This window comes from Corvus brachyrhynchos, unplaced genomic scaffold (genome assembly GCF_000691975.1).
Source record: "Corvus brachyrhynchos isolate BGI_N302 unplaced genomic scaffold, ASM69197v1 scaffold103, whole genome shotgun sequence".
Taxonomy (NCBI): domain Eukaryota; kingdom Metazoa; phylum Chordata; class Aves; order Passeriformes; family Corvidae; genus Corvus; species Corvus brachyrhynchos.
The window spans coordinates 1,081,202-1,095,685 of NW_008237436.1; the positions used below are offsets into that span (position 1 = coordinate 1,081,202).

Genomic DNA, 14,484 nt, shown 5'->3' on the forward strand with positions numbered 1-14,484 from the left:
TTTGTTGCATTCTTTGGCTCTATATAAACATAAATAAGAAAAAAAATGTCTCAGATTAAATAGATGAATAGGAATTTGCAGGGAGGAGTATGTATTGGATCCTGTGACATGCAACTGTTTATAATGCTATGCTGTATAATCTAGCTGTCTTTTGAAAAAGTTCAGTTACATATAAGTAAAAAGAAATAAAAATAAATCACTGGTACAGATTAAGTGAAGTCAAATACTTATAGGATGGAGGATCCATGCTGAAGGCATTCCATCACCTTTCAAACTATTTGTAGACATTGAGTTTTTTGTGAGAAACAATACAAAATTTAACAGAAGAGTGTAAGGATTCCTCCTCTCAAGTATTATGTGTTTCTGAAGAAACAGATGTCCTCTCTTATTGCAGACAGGATATATAGCACCTCTGTATTAGCTTCTTTTATTTTGAAATGTCAGAAAATACAAAACCACAACAATAATCTCTCCCTTACAATGCAGTCCCTTGATTAGCTGCTGAAGATTAGTTCATGGTATAGGGATATCAGCATTTCCTTTCGTGCAAAGTGGGAGGTTCGGTTCAGCTTCTTCTAATGTTGATAATGGCAATAAGAGCTCAGGATAATAAATTTCAAGTACACCTAGAAATACATGAACTCCTCATGAGTCACCATTATCTGCTGCTAGAAATGTGCAGTTCAAGGGTTTTTTTGAGGCACTCTGCAGGGTCTGGCTTGAATCCTGTGTCTTGGAATCAAACCTCAGAGCTGTCGTTGCTGTAATTATGTGGTAGCATCATTGGCTCGTTGCTGCCTGACTCATTTGTGCTTTCCTTCTTGTCAGAATTTTGTTTCCATTTTAGCAGCAAAACGATAATTGCAATTAAGCAGATGGCAAGGAAAACAGCAGCAGCTCCACCTATGATTGTGACTATGCTGATTTCCGCACTTTGGTTACTCAGTTCCCTGGGGAGAACACCACTGACCGCAACCTCCCTTTGAGGCACCTGTTTCCTGCTGGTGCGATCCAGGGCTATGTGCTGTATGTTCGTTCCTCGGTTGTTCTCTACTCCAATGTCTCTCGCAAGTTCTGGTGCCTGCTCAACTCCCCTCTTCTGTCGTCTCTGTGCAGAGCCTCCTGGGCTCCCAGCGCTGAGGAGCGAGTGGTACTGGTGCTCCACGCTTCTTTTACCAATTCCGCGGTTAGAGTTCTCCTTGGAGCGCACAGTGTAGATTGTATGGACGTACCACTCCCTACCCAAAGACACCTGGGAAGAAACGTTTTTTGTATTATTTAAACACACACATACACAATCTGGGCAGTGCTAAATGCAGAGGAAATCAGTCTCTTTTCTCGACAAGTACTTTCAAAATCATGCACAGATAACTCCTGACTACGTGCCAATGCGCACCAGAAGAGTCGTGTTTTCTGCCAAAATTTTCAGAGGGGTTAGTCTCCATTCCTCTCCATGGTCAGACTCTGTGGCTACCAGGTGCAGATGAAGAAAGCTGTGGCCTTAGCATGGTTTTGGTACTATTAGTACCAAAGACCATACAAAGTATCTTTAGCTGTGGACGGGCCACAGAAAAGGACCTTCCAGGCCCAACTTACCAAGTGATTAGGCCATGGCCCTAATTCTGTCTAAACATAAGAAAGCAATTTTTCATTGCAAGGATGGTTGAACATTGGAACAGGGAGCCTGCAGAGTCTCCTTCCTCAGAGATGTTCAAAAGACAACTGGTCATGGTCCGGGGTAACCTGCTCTAGGTGGGAACAGTCACTTTCCACAGGTCCCTGAAAACTTCATCCACTCAGTGGTTGCATGGGTCCCTTCAGTCTGTGTGAGATGATACTACCTTCCTTGAATTTCTCTCATCTTTCCTGGATACATACCACACTTGGCCTCTACAAGGTCCAGTAGGCTTGTCTGAATACTGTCTTAAAGCTACTGCCTGATAATTTGAATGGCTGCAGCCCAGTTTTGTTATTTTGAGAAACAACACATGCTCTCTTTTACTCTTGTTTTTCCAAGTATTTTTCAGGATATACTTTTGTTTCTACATATTCTCATTTTTTTGACAGAAAGAGGACCATGGGAATGGATTCTTCCTATAAAAAATGAGATTTCATTTTCCTGGGGGCAGATTTTGAAACTCTTTTTATAGTTTTAAGTTATGTTATAGTTTTAAGTTTTGTTAAATACTCTAGTGCTTACAATGGGATCTTTAATATTGACATGGCCAGAGGTAGGATCAAAGTCTCCTCCATCTTTTTCCTGCTAATTTATACACCTGAGTTGTGCATGCAGTTTTGCAAATACTAGAGACAAGTAGTGAAGAGACAACTCTTGGCTGGGTTATATAGATCAAAGGGCTGAATGCACACAGCTGAAGGATTATATATAATTAATTAGTAGTTGCACCTTTTAGTTGTCAGTTTTTAGGCTTTCCAGTGCTTCACACTGTGCAAGTTTGCAAGGAAAGAATTGTACAGAAAATACTGAGTATCAACTTGATTTTGATGAAATACACAATAAATGCTTATGATTTTTAAGTTTTTGACTTTGAGAAGTGAGATGGGAAGCAATAAAACAATGCCGTGTAACAAGAATCTTATTCTTAAAAGAACTGTCTAAGAACAATTTGCATAATTTCTGATTAACCTGTGGAATTATACAAGAGAAAAGCAAGAGTATCCCTACAGAAACACTTTAATAACTGTTCCAGATTTTATATCTAGAAGTTTCTAAGCATTTATAATTGTGTTTGACTGTCACTGGACTCAGAATAAATCTTTCTATTGACATTAATTTGACTTACAGTTAACAACAGTACTTGTACAAGTCTTTCTTTCTTGGTTCAGTACTCTTACTAAAAAGCTACAGAAATCATACCTGAAATAGAGGAGTCGAGTCTACTTTAAATCCATCAGAGCCTGGCTGTTTAACTAATGGAATTGCTTCAGGATCATCTATTGCAAGTTTTGCATTAAAAAGTACATTTCCAAAGCTTGTGGCTTGTGTCTCTGGCTGAGCTTTGTCCTGCATGGAGGGGAAAAAAAGTTTGTAAAATATTTATTTATTTATTCTAGGAAAAACTGTTTCAGTATTTACTTGCAATGTATAAATTGTGTAGTTTACACATGCTATTTTATGCAATCTTGGGAAATACTACTACAAGAGAAAAGACATGAGAAGCAGTTGTGGTCCCATCTGACTTGTATTAACTTCTATTTAATCTCTTGCCTTTCTGGAATAAGAGGAGGAGACACTAGAGAACAACAACACCTATACTTAAATAAGAAAGATACATAAATGTAGTCTGAAATTAAAGTAAGAAGTCTATTTCCCAGTCTAAAGAAGCTACATTTCATTTCATTTCATTTCATTTCATTTCATTTCATTTCATAACTGACAATCACATAAATTTGTTTAGGGTTAGGGCTAGGGTTTAGCTAATGATATAACCATCTTACTTAAAGTTAACTCTAAAAGTTGGGCATCAGGTCTGTAGTTACCTGGGATTATTCTATAGTTATTTTCAGAAAGGAAATCAGATCCTCTAATCCCTATGGACTACAGAGGCAACCTGTATGACTAACTTCACACTATACACTAAATTTTGGATGGCTAAATATGAAACAAATTCCAGTCCTTCACTTGCATGTCACCTAAGACTCTCTCTATGGTCCGTGGATATAGACAATGCAGAGAAAAAGCCCATCTTGAGATTCTAACTTAGGTCAAACTCTTAGTGAAGGCAGTTCCCAAAAAGGTAACGAATAGAACCAGGAGGGAAAATGGCAAGATACTGCCTCCATCAGTTCATGTTAGCCTGGAGCTTGAGTCAAAAATTTGGTGCTGTGGAGAACATTTTAAAGAACAGTTGGGTTTTGTATAAAAGACGAGTTGGAAAAAAAAATAAAATATATTTATGCATCCTCCCAGAATTAGAACACTTACCACAATCTTAAACCTGTACAGAAGGGATGGAGAATCAGCAAGGCACCCATATTCAGTGTTGGATGGATTATATTTGGGTACATATCCATCAGCTCCTGTGCACAGGAAAACCTTCTCGATGCTACAGTAGAAGGAATCACCCAAATTCTGCACTGGATCCACCATCACCCGACCATATATGACATCACCTGTGAACAGTGCACACAGTTCACATCCTGTTAGACTGGAACATTTAGCACAGCTCTGAGGCGAAGCTATTAAAGCCTTGTCAAGAAGCTTAATGCAACAAGCACAAACACTTAGGCCTATCTTGTTTTGACAGCAACAGGATCCTGATGGTGTGGAACACAAATTAAATGTGCATGATCTATGCAAAGTTATACCTTCTGAGAAAGCAACATCACTTTCTTGCCCAAAGCCCATCGATCCATCAGACAGCCACAGTGTCTTTTTGGAGAGGAGGAACATCTGGGTGTTCAAGCTGAACTCAGCAGCCACTGGGTCACTGACCTAAAACCACAAAAGCATAAGGCTCTTCAACAAGTACTTTTTAATGAAAAAAACATAGCATGATCTTAAACTCTTAAAGCATAGCAAGATCTTCTCTCAGTGTACATTACTGATCAGCTCTGCATATCCACATGCAATAATACAGTTTAACAAAAAGATTTCTTGGTACTAGACATATGTATTTTATATGCAAACAACCTTTGGAATATCTGCATCTGTGATATTTGATAGTATTCTACGTTAGTTTCTTCCCACCACATTTTCCCAAATCCTAGCTAAGGAGGTGTCAAAGGAAACTTACGTGTGGGGGTAACATGAGGAAAATGTTTCCCTCAAAACTTGTCTCTGACTCATCACAGCCTGTTTCTTGATCCCGTTTTCATTCTCACACACAAGTCCCACCCCTGCTTCTGATCCTCTGTCAATATTTAAAAGCACTTATTGCTGAGGATTTATTTGCAAGTATCATTTCTTCTAATGTGCTGCAGGATATCTCAGATCATGCATGTGAAAATGTGCCAAACCATTTGAACATCTTTTTATGCTAGTATTTTTATCTTTTTATGCTAGTATTTATCTTTATATATTTGACACAGCTATCTGTGGTTCTTCCTTGATTACATGAAAAGAATAAAATAAATCAATACTGTCAGCAGTGGTTTCTCATGGGATCATAAAACATAACATAGAAGGCAAACTATAAAGGGACACAGCATAATAAAAGGGAAATAATACAGTGAATAGAAGAACTGGGGGGAGCCTAAAGTTCAAAAGGATGCAAGTACCTGAGGAAACAATGTGGAAAACACACATATTTCAAAAAACCCCCCCCAAAAAAGGAAGAATAACAAGAGGCCACTAAACAAATAAAAAAATGCTAACATATATATGTATATTTATGTATATATATGTATGAGTGTGCGGACAGGAAGGAAAGAAATCAACAAAGAAAACATTCTTGCTGGCTCACGGGCAAGGGTTGATTTCACAACAGAGTCCCAAAACTATCAAAGCAACAGGATCTGGCAAGAAGAATGTACAGCTCAAACCTTTTTATAAATGGAGTGCTACTCTTCAGAAAAAGGAACCATACCACCGGAGCCTGTGCACAGAAAAAAATAATTCCATTCTCTTGGAATGCTTCTTTCTAAATGCCTGGAAAACAGGCTGTTGGGTTGTAGTTCCACAAATACTTGATGAGCACAACTGGTTTCCAGCTGTGTTATTTATGACAGTACTTTAAGTGTAATTATTTTCATGGGCATTTGAGACATTTTATATAAGAGTTCATAAAAAACCTAATCTGTGAGGATCTGCTGGGTGAGAAGAGTAACTGTCAATTTATTCTGCCTATCTGCCATGTCCATCAAACTGTGCATATAGATGATGTGGGGACAATGCAGATCACCCAGGGGATCAAAGCCCATGTGATACTTGGTACCTCAAGGAACAGAGCACTCCTGAGACTGGTCCATCTCAGGGCAACAAGTATCCTGACTATGGAAGGACTTCCTTCAGGAAATAGTCATACACATTGAAAGAAAGGAGATGCTGAAAGGATTGGGATAAAGCAAAGCTTGGAGATGGATGCTGTTCATATTCAGGGAATTCCAGAGTGAGACAGTGGTAATACAATCCTCAACAGTGTTCCAGGTTACCTGCTTCAATCAGGTGCCATAGAGAGAGGAAAAAGGAGATATGCAGATGATAAATGTTAAGAAAGGAAATGTTGAACCAAAATCTCCAGTATGGAAATAACAAATACACTTTCTTCTTGATTCTTAAAATGGTTCCTCACCTGTGACCAGTGAAAACAATTGTGAAGGAAATCAGAAGAAAAAGTTTCCAAGGAAATGAAAAGCCTCATACTAAAAAGCCCAAGAAGGTAATTCAGTATGGGAGCTGGAGCATTAGACTAAGAACTGGGGGAAACAACTCTTGTCCTGCCTCATCATTTTATCATCAGACTTTACAGTCAAAAGCAATTTTGGTCCAGTTGTGACACCTACACTCACTTATTTCAGAGAGTCACAGAGTGATTTGGGGTGGAGAGCACATTTAAAGATCATCTCACCCAACCTCTCTGCCATGGGCAAGGACATCTTCCATTAGACCAGGTTGCTCAGAGCCCCATCCAAGCTGGCTTTGAGCATTTTCAGGGATGGAGGATCCACAACTTCTCCAGGCAGCCTGTGTCAGTGCCTCACCACTCTCATTGTAAAAAGTTACTTTATATCCAATCTAAACCTACCCTCTTTCAGGATTGCTAAACCTACCCCTCTTCCAGTCACTTGGTAAAAAGTCTCTGTCTTTCTTCTAAGTCCCATTCATATATTGGAAGGCCACAATAAGGCCTCCTTAGCTCATTCTCTTCTTCAGGCTGAACAACCCCAAATCTCTCAGCCTTTCTTCACAGGGGAGGTGTTGCAGCCCTTTGACCTTTTTTCTGGTCCTCCTCTGACCCCATCTAACAGGTCCATGTCTTTCTAGCACTTGGGCACCAGAGGACTGGATGTAGTGGGCCTGTGCAAGGTATCAGGTGTTCCCTGCATCCTTCAGTCTGATCCTTCAGTCTTCTGTTTCTTACTTGTAAAGAGTGGACACCAATGCTTATTCAGTTTTGCAGAATGACTAGAAAATCTTAGAGGTAAAGTGCTAGATACTGCCTACTGAATTTGTGCTTTTGTACTGCTGCTATTTTGGGACCTTCTTAAAGTCCACACAGTATTTTGATGTGATCAGATTTAAAAATTATCATAGGCCACAGAACTTCCCAAGTCCCTTTTACTATGAGCATCTCAAGAAAAAGAGCTGGTCTTGGTTTGAAAATTGTTGTTGATGGGGGTTTAGCTAGCCACAGTCTATGACACTTTTGCAATTTTGAACCTTATGCCTATTTTGAACTGATGTACATGAAACTTCCATATATTGTATTATTGAAGCCTTATCTGATACAATAACTCCTACAGTATCCATTTATTTATTTATAATTCTTAGCCATATCTTTTACTTGTAGGCTACTTCTGGATAAGATTTAGGTTTCTTCCTAAGCTACTTTGACCATTTTGCAATGATTTTTGCAGGTTTTTTGACCTTTCTTTGAAATATCAACATCTTATTGTTTATGCTAGTATCAGGAACAAGTTGTGGTTTAGCATTGCTATGAGTTGCTTAGGAGTCCCTAGAAGTAGATTAGAAATGCCAGACAAAGGCTGAAGTGGTGAACTAGTATAAATTCCCCTCACCCATTCCATTCAAACTTCTTCAAAATGCTGAAATGTGGTTAACTCTGAGAAGGCAGGTTTCACATCAGATCATGTATCATCTCTCTTCTTTGCCAGGACTTAATGCCCTATCAGGAATCATCTGTTCTCCCACAGGTGGCATAATGCCAAAATAAAGCATAAAGACTGCATACATTCCCTTGTGTACTCTGGCTAAGTCAACAGAAAAGTGATTGTGTACCCCTGACTGATATGGATTTATTCTGTAAGATGATTTAATAGCATAATCTATGCTATTAATGAGCATGAAACCATAGCCACACTGTTCCAGTATTAACTGTATTGGCTCCAAATAACAGAAATGATACAACTTCCTCCTTACACATGCCAAAGTCACACTAGCCCTTTTGATAACCTGGAACACTGGCAGTCTAAGTTCTCTTAGCCATCCAACGTGACCCCCAGTTTTATTTTAAACCAATGTTTTCTACAGCAGAAATTTCTCCATAGTTTGTTCCCAGCTACAGAGCTTCACAGCTGGGCTTTGTGAAAGGTATGCTGTTTGCCTGTTCCCATATGTTCCCAAATGATCCATATTGCTATGGACTGGATTTGTTTCAGTCACTTTTGTGAGTTTTAAAGCTAAGCATTTTACCAGTGTTGCCTATCTACACTTCCCTCTATAGTCAGTGAAGGAAGTTCTACTTTAGGACTGAATGAATTTTCCTCTGGATGTTCCCTCTTAATACCAGAGACCTAACTCTGATTTTGTGTCAGATTAAACCCTTCCAATAATAGTTTTATATTTTCCTAATTACCTGATAAAACTATTTACTACCAAAGCTAAAAGACAAAAAAAGAATTCCCAGATGTTACCATCACATCACAGTAACTCTCCCCTAAACCAATGTCAATGAGCTTCCTCTTGGCTATCAAAGACTGGACATGAATTGAGGACAAAAAACCATTTGTGCTCCTACTTCAGTCTTTCCCAGTTGGGTAAAACTGGTTATTTAGCAGGAGAGGAGTATGTGTTGTCCCGCCAATTTAGGAATGCTTTGTTGATAAGCAAGTAAATTCAGTTTCTAGTACTATTATTACAAGACCAACAAATGGGAATTGAATTAGAAAGAAAACATGATAAAGAAGTCATTGGAATGGTACCTGCTGGAATCGGATGTCCAGATCAAAAGTGATGGGCTCTCTAGGATTGCAGATCACTGGCAGGCTGTACTCCTGATGTGGGGCAGTGGTACAGGCTATCAGCTTCACTGTGTACATTCCAGAATAGTCTCGAACCTGGACACAGAGAGAGAGGAACCTGTACCACCACCATCCCAGCTAACAAGCCGGGACAGAAGAAGCCGTAGTGACGGCTGAGGTTTTACCGCGAAGTCTGAAACAAAGCTCCACTGCTGGACTGGCTGGTTGTAGGTTGGCTCACTTCGGATGAGGCTGAGGCTGAACGTGAGGCCCGGGTGATCAGCTGACAGAACCATGGAAGTTAGAGATGAAGCTAGAAACATGCCAAAGAGACAGATTTCTCACCTTTAGTGTTTCATTGCAAACTCTCAGAGCCTGAAAAACATTCCCAATAATTCATAAACCATAATGCCATAGCCGATGTTAATACCTTCACAGGGCACTGGGTTTTATTAACTGAAATTAAAATCAATTAGAGTCAGCTCAGCTGGGCCTCCTTGATTCTCATTCAGGTGTCTATTAAGCAGCTGCTTTTGGGCTACACAACGAGAACTGTATGAAGAATAAATTTAACAGACAGTCAAAACAGTGAGAGTGGAATGGCAGAGATCTATAATCCCTCCTGTTTTAAACTTGGAATGTCAACCCAGGGAAACACAACATAATTTCTCTTAGTAATTTAACACTTTTGTCTCTGCCTGATAGGAAAACCAAACACACTAGAGGACAGCTGAAAAAAAGTAGAAGCACCATGAAGGAGTTTTATGGGTTAAAAACACCTGAGTTAAACTAAAAGAGATTTCCTATTTTTTTTTTTTTCTCTTCTCACTGTTCTTCAGCAGATTTAATTTAGTTAGATAATCTTTTCCATGGCTGGCATTCATGCTCAGATTTATGTCTGTAGACAGAGTCTTACACCTGCAATTATTCTGAATAAAGGCAGTGGGGTTTAAACAGATTAAATTGCAGGAACAGGTCCTCAGCAATGACTAATTGAAAGTCAGTGAGAGTGTTATATTAACAGAGTCATACAGTGTCCATACAAGACTTTTTCTTGCTCTCTGAAAAAGGTCTAAATATCCTAGAAAAGCTTCAAGTTAGAAAAGAAATTTTAATGTTATCCAAGTTCTTAGGGCAATACATGTAAATAGTACTTATAACAATGGGGTTAAAAACATGTATCTATAAATCCCTAATGCACACAATGGCCTAGATCTTCATCCTTCATAACTCAGGCTCTTGATCAAGTGCAACTATTTGCCTTCCATCAGGTTCATGCATATTTCAACAAGTTTGACAACCTGAGTACAGTCATCAATGACAAGTAAGGAATCTCAAGCAGAGGAAAAATCTGTATCTGAAGAGCATAGTATGTTAAAAAAAAAAAAAATCAGCTATCAGAACCAGAAATAGACAAAAAATGAATAGTAACAAACTTGGGAAAGGTGTGTATTTCTGTAGTAGTGCTAAAGGGTAGGTTACACTTACCAGGATGGGACATAACAAACAGACCATGAAACCGGGCTTCGGTCTTGAAGTTGACAACCAAGCGCCCCTCTTCACTGATGCGCATGCTGGTTGGGAACAGGGAACCTGCCACCACAAACCAATTAACAAGAGTGATCCACTTGCAGGGGACAGAGGAATCACACTCCTGTGAAACACCAGACCTTGCCATGTCACATGTTTGGGGGGGGGCCCACTGGTACTTTTTGGGTTGACTCCAGATTCTCCTCAAACAAGAATTTACACAGCAAGGCCTTGAGTTTTCACGACATGACACAGCTTCCAAAGCATATAGGGAACTTCCCTCCAAAGTCATGCTTCCACATGTTACCATGGACCCCCACAGCTGATGTAGTAGACTGAGGAAAATCCACACATCACATTCTGGGCTTGGGTTCAGGCAACAGCATGGTCAGCTACCAGAGGAGGTCTGCAGAAGGAAGACTTTTGTTTTCACCAAGTATTCAAGCTGAATTCTACCAATGAAAGCTGCTTCAGAGATACCCTTTATCAGTGCCTCCCCGCCTACTGTGCCAAGGCAGCAACCACCAGCATTAGTTGCAGCAGCTGGTTGTGACTTCCACAGTAATCTACTCTAGGGTGCTGCAATCTGTGAAACTCCTTCTGACAGGCTTTGTATGTCATGTTGGCAATTTTTGGCATGAATTTGGCACAAAACACAGGCCTTAGGTATTCTAATTTCAGATTACAAGATCTTGTTTACATGTCAGAAGTGGTTTACTGCTGCAGCTTGAAGACAAGACCCTTTCTCTCTGGAGTTCTGCAAAGCTTTAGAGCTCAGGTATTTCCTTCAGTGCTCCCTTACAAACAGCCAGTGATGTACCACCATTCTGCATGCCAGGAAAAAGAAGGGAAGAAGAATGTTCCCCCATGAATTTGCTGGAAACCTAACACACCAATGTGAATGTATAACACCTGTACAAAATCATCTGTACCAATCATATTTATAGAAATATCTGTATCTCCATGCATGAATTAGGGCTTTAGAAGACCTTGACTGCTTTACATGTTACTTAGAATTTATGTAGGACTACTATATGAACTGACAGTTATGGAAAAAATATGGAAATTAGTTAACCCCTCCCTGCCCAGAAAAACAACTTCTCAAAAAATACTACCCAAATGAGACTGGGATATGTTGGGGGTTGTTTTGCTCTGGTTGTTTTCAGAGGGAACTGACAATGTTCAGCACCTCCAAAGATGTGGCCATCAGCTTCTTAAACAGAAATAAAAAAATTAAAGCATCAAAGACGGAAAATGCATAGATACACCACATAACTGCTGAGACAGAGGATTAGATCTGGTTGTTATTTGGTGACTAGCACACCACATGATTTGTGGCATGTGGCTTATTCTTTAGGGATGGCATGACGTGCTTCATTCTTCATGCACTGTAGATTCCCCTTGCTGCTCCTCATTTCCTGCTCTTAACATAAGGACAGAAATGGCATAGCAATGATTTCTGTAGTTCATATACAGTTAGTAGAAACAAAAAGTGATTTTAGGTTCCTAGAGTCCTGAAATTGTGTAAGTCTATGCACATAATTACAGCTGATGCCTGTATTCTACTTTAGGTTGAGAGAGATAGGAAACACCTGAAGCTTAATGCTGGGAAATATTAAGTAAATTTGCTTAAAAAGACCAATGAAGCACAGAGGTGTATATTTTAATATACATGTATATATATGTATATATTTTAATCCTGCACATAAATCTGTATGTCACTATTTTAAAAAAATAAATTAACTTTTTTAAAAGATAAATTCTGCAATGATAGAGTTGGACTTGTTGACTAGTTATACTCACAAACATTTACTGACATTATCTAAAACATTTACAGAATGTCTCACAGTTTACTACTCTCACATAGAGGACAGGCCTCCATTATGTAGTTCTGTTGAATTCTTTTGAATGTTCAACAACATTTTCAAAATATCACTAGTTTCTGAAACTGGCCATTCAAAGTAAGAAAAAAATGTATCACAGAAAAACTTCAATTATTTTCATTAAAGAGCAAACATCTTGTGTGCTAACAGAATTTGGTTACATAATGTACCTGAAGTTCTGAGTAGATAGAAATGTTTTAATTTTTGCATGTGTACTTCAAATATAACAATACAATTGTCTTTCTTTGCAGTAAAAGAGCTGATGTCAACATTACATGGTTTTCATAAAAACTCCAGCAGAGACCTGTGAGTGCAAGGAAATGACAGACTGCAACTGATAATAACCGAGAATTTTAGGTTTTTGTTGGTATTGGAATGATTGAAAAACCATCCTACTGTGTGCAAATTATAATCTTAGTAACAGAGCATGAGTTCTATGCCAAGAAGCCCAACACCGACCTTGGAGCTCTGCTTCAGGTGGGCTCCCGATCCCATCCTTCCACAGGATGGCAGTGTCATACACAAAAGTCAGCCGGAGCTCTGACTGCAGGTCGAAATGCTGCCAGCCTCCGACGCCCACAGGAGAGTGGAAAACGTAAGAGACGTACAAAGGGACTCTCAGCGTGACATAGGACTGCACTAGGTTGAGAACCTACAAAAACCAGGATTGCATATTAAGGTTAACGATCGTGAATGGCAGCATCGCACAGGTAAGCTGAATGCAAGAGAAAGGGAAGACAACTTGAAATAAATACTGTGACTGAATCTAATTCTCTCTTTTTGCAAATTATAGATGAAGTGCAAAACCACGTTTCAGAGCTTACATCCCTTCAAGCTTCATCTTTGTACTTCAAACTGATAAAACATAATTCCCTCAATTTTGACTCACCATTTTTGCTCAGGTTTTTTTAGTCAATATACAACATAGCTACTAATGAAGGCACTAGAAATTTTTCAAATATCCTTTTTCATTTGCTCTATGGTTATGCCTTAACCAACTTTTTTGCTTACATTCTTGTTACTATCAACTAAGAAACACTTCTGCAAGATGCTGAAATTGCTCAGATGTCATTGCAAGACTGAGTCCTTGGACTCTACTAAGTCATCTCTGGAACTCTTTGTTCCTTTGTGCATGCAAACACTGCATGCAAATACACAAATCATACAGTTCCTCAATGTCTGGAAGAACTAAAAATAATAAGCAAGTTGATATGGATATAAAAATAGAGCCTTTCTGTATATATTGTACTAAACAATTGCGCTGGAATTATCAAAGAATTAAATATTTTTCATGTATATTTTTATGAAAAAAGGGCAAGAATAATAGTTTCTGTAAGCTGTCACCTCTTAAGATAGGTCTTACATGGATACACCGATCTAAACTTCTCTGAAGAGACTTCGCATTTATGTTTGGTTACAAATACTTTGTCACTCTCATATCTCTGACTCAAAATGCGCAATCCCAGATCCTTTTAGACCATTCTGGGTTTTCTTAGAAATACGCGTGAAGAAGGCATTAAGATCATCTCCCAGTGGGAAACTTTTCAAAGTCATAAAAGTGGTTTAATTTTCATTTAGTTCCAATAGAAATTCCATATATAAATTTGCACATCTGAACATTTCCCTGATTACCTCACATGCTTCAAAAGAGTGTTTTGCACTATCAAAAATCCCCAGCATTCAGAGAAGTTTACAAGCTGTGTAAAAGTCAAACTGTTTCTGGATTCAACCAGCAGCATGTCAAGGGGCTGAATGCCCATCACCTTACAGCTGCTTTACAATTTGAAATGACTGACAGAACTTTTACTAATATAATGTAACTACAAATTTACTGCTTGCACTGACTAAAAACTCTGACCTAATTAAGGACTTCATTAAGGCAAATGTTCATAGTTGCCACAACTCACTTTCACATGTGACACTCCTTGATCTACACACTACGCTACCAAACCCCTCTCAGCTTGTATAGTTTGACTCATTCCATAATATGTGCTAGCATTTAGACAGTAGTCATTTGGAAACACACAGTATCACAGAATCAAAGAATTGTTACAGGTGGAAGGAACCACCCAGTGATCACCCAGTCCAACCCCCCTGCCAAGGCAGGGTCACCTAGAGCAGGTTACACAGGAACATGTCCAGGTGGGTTTTGAATGTCTCCAGAAAGGGAGACTCCATGATCTCACTG

At 39.0% G+C, this 14,484-nt stretch overlaps 1 protein-coding gene across 1 annotated transcript in view; it reads right to left on the minus strand.

Annotated features, from left to right (window-relative positions):
• The window catches only part of FREM2 (FRAS1 related extracellular matrix protein 2), a 122,983-nt gene continuing 108,499 nt past the window's right edge, over window positions 1–14,484 (minus strand). Inside the window, exons 18-25 of the mRNA XM_008631475.2 lie at window positions 12,756–12,948; window positions 10,372–10,476; window positions 9,069–9,196; window positions 8,845–8,979; window positions 4,330–4,456; window positions 3,947–4,134; window positions 2,879–3,025; window positions 1–1,252 (exon numbers count right to left, since the gene is read on the minus strand). Coding sequence (XP_008629697.1) covers window positions 740–1,252; window positions 2,879–3,025; window positions 3,947–4,134; window positions 4,330–4,456; window positions 8,845–8,979; window positions 9,069–9,196; window positions 10,372–10,476; window positions 12,756–12,948 — 1,536 coding nt within the window. The 3' untranslated portion in view covers window positions 1–739. The remainder of the gene's footprint in view (window positions 1,253–2,878; window positions 3,026–3,946; window positions 4,135–4,329; window positions 4,457–8,844; window positions 8,980–9,068; window positions 9,197–10,371; window positions 10,477–12,755; window positions 12,949–14,484) is intronic.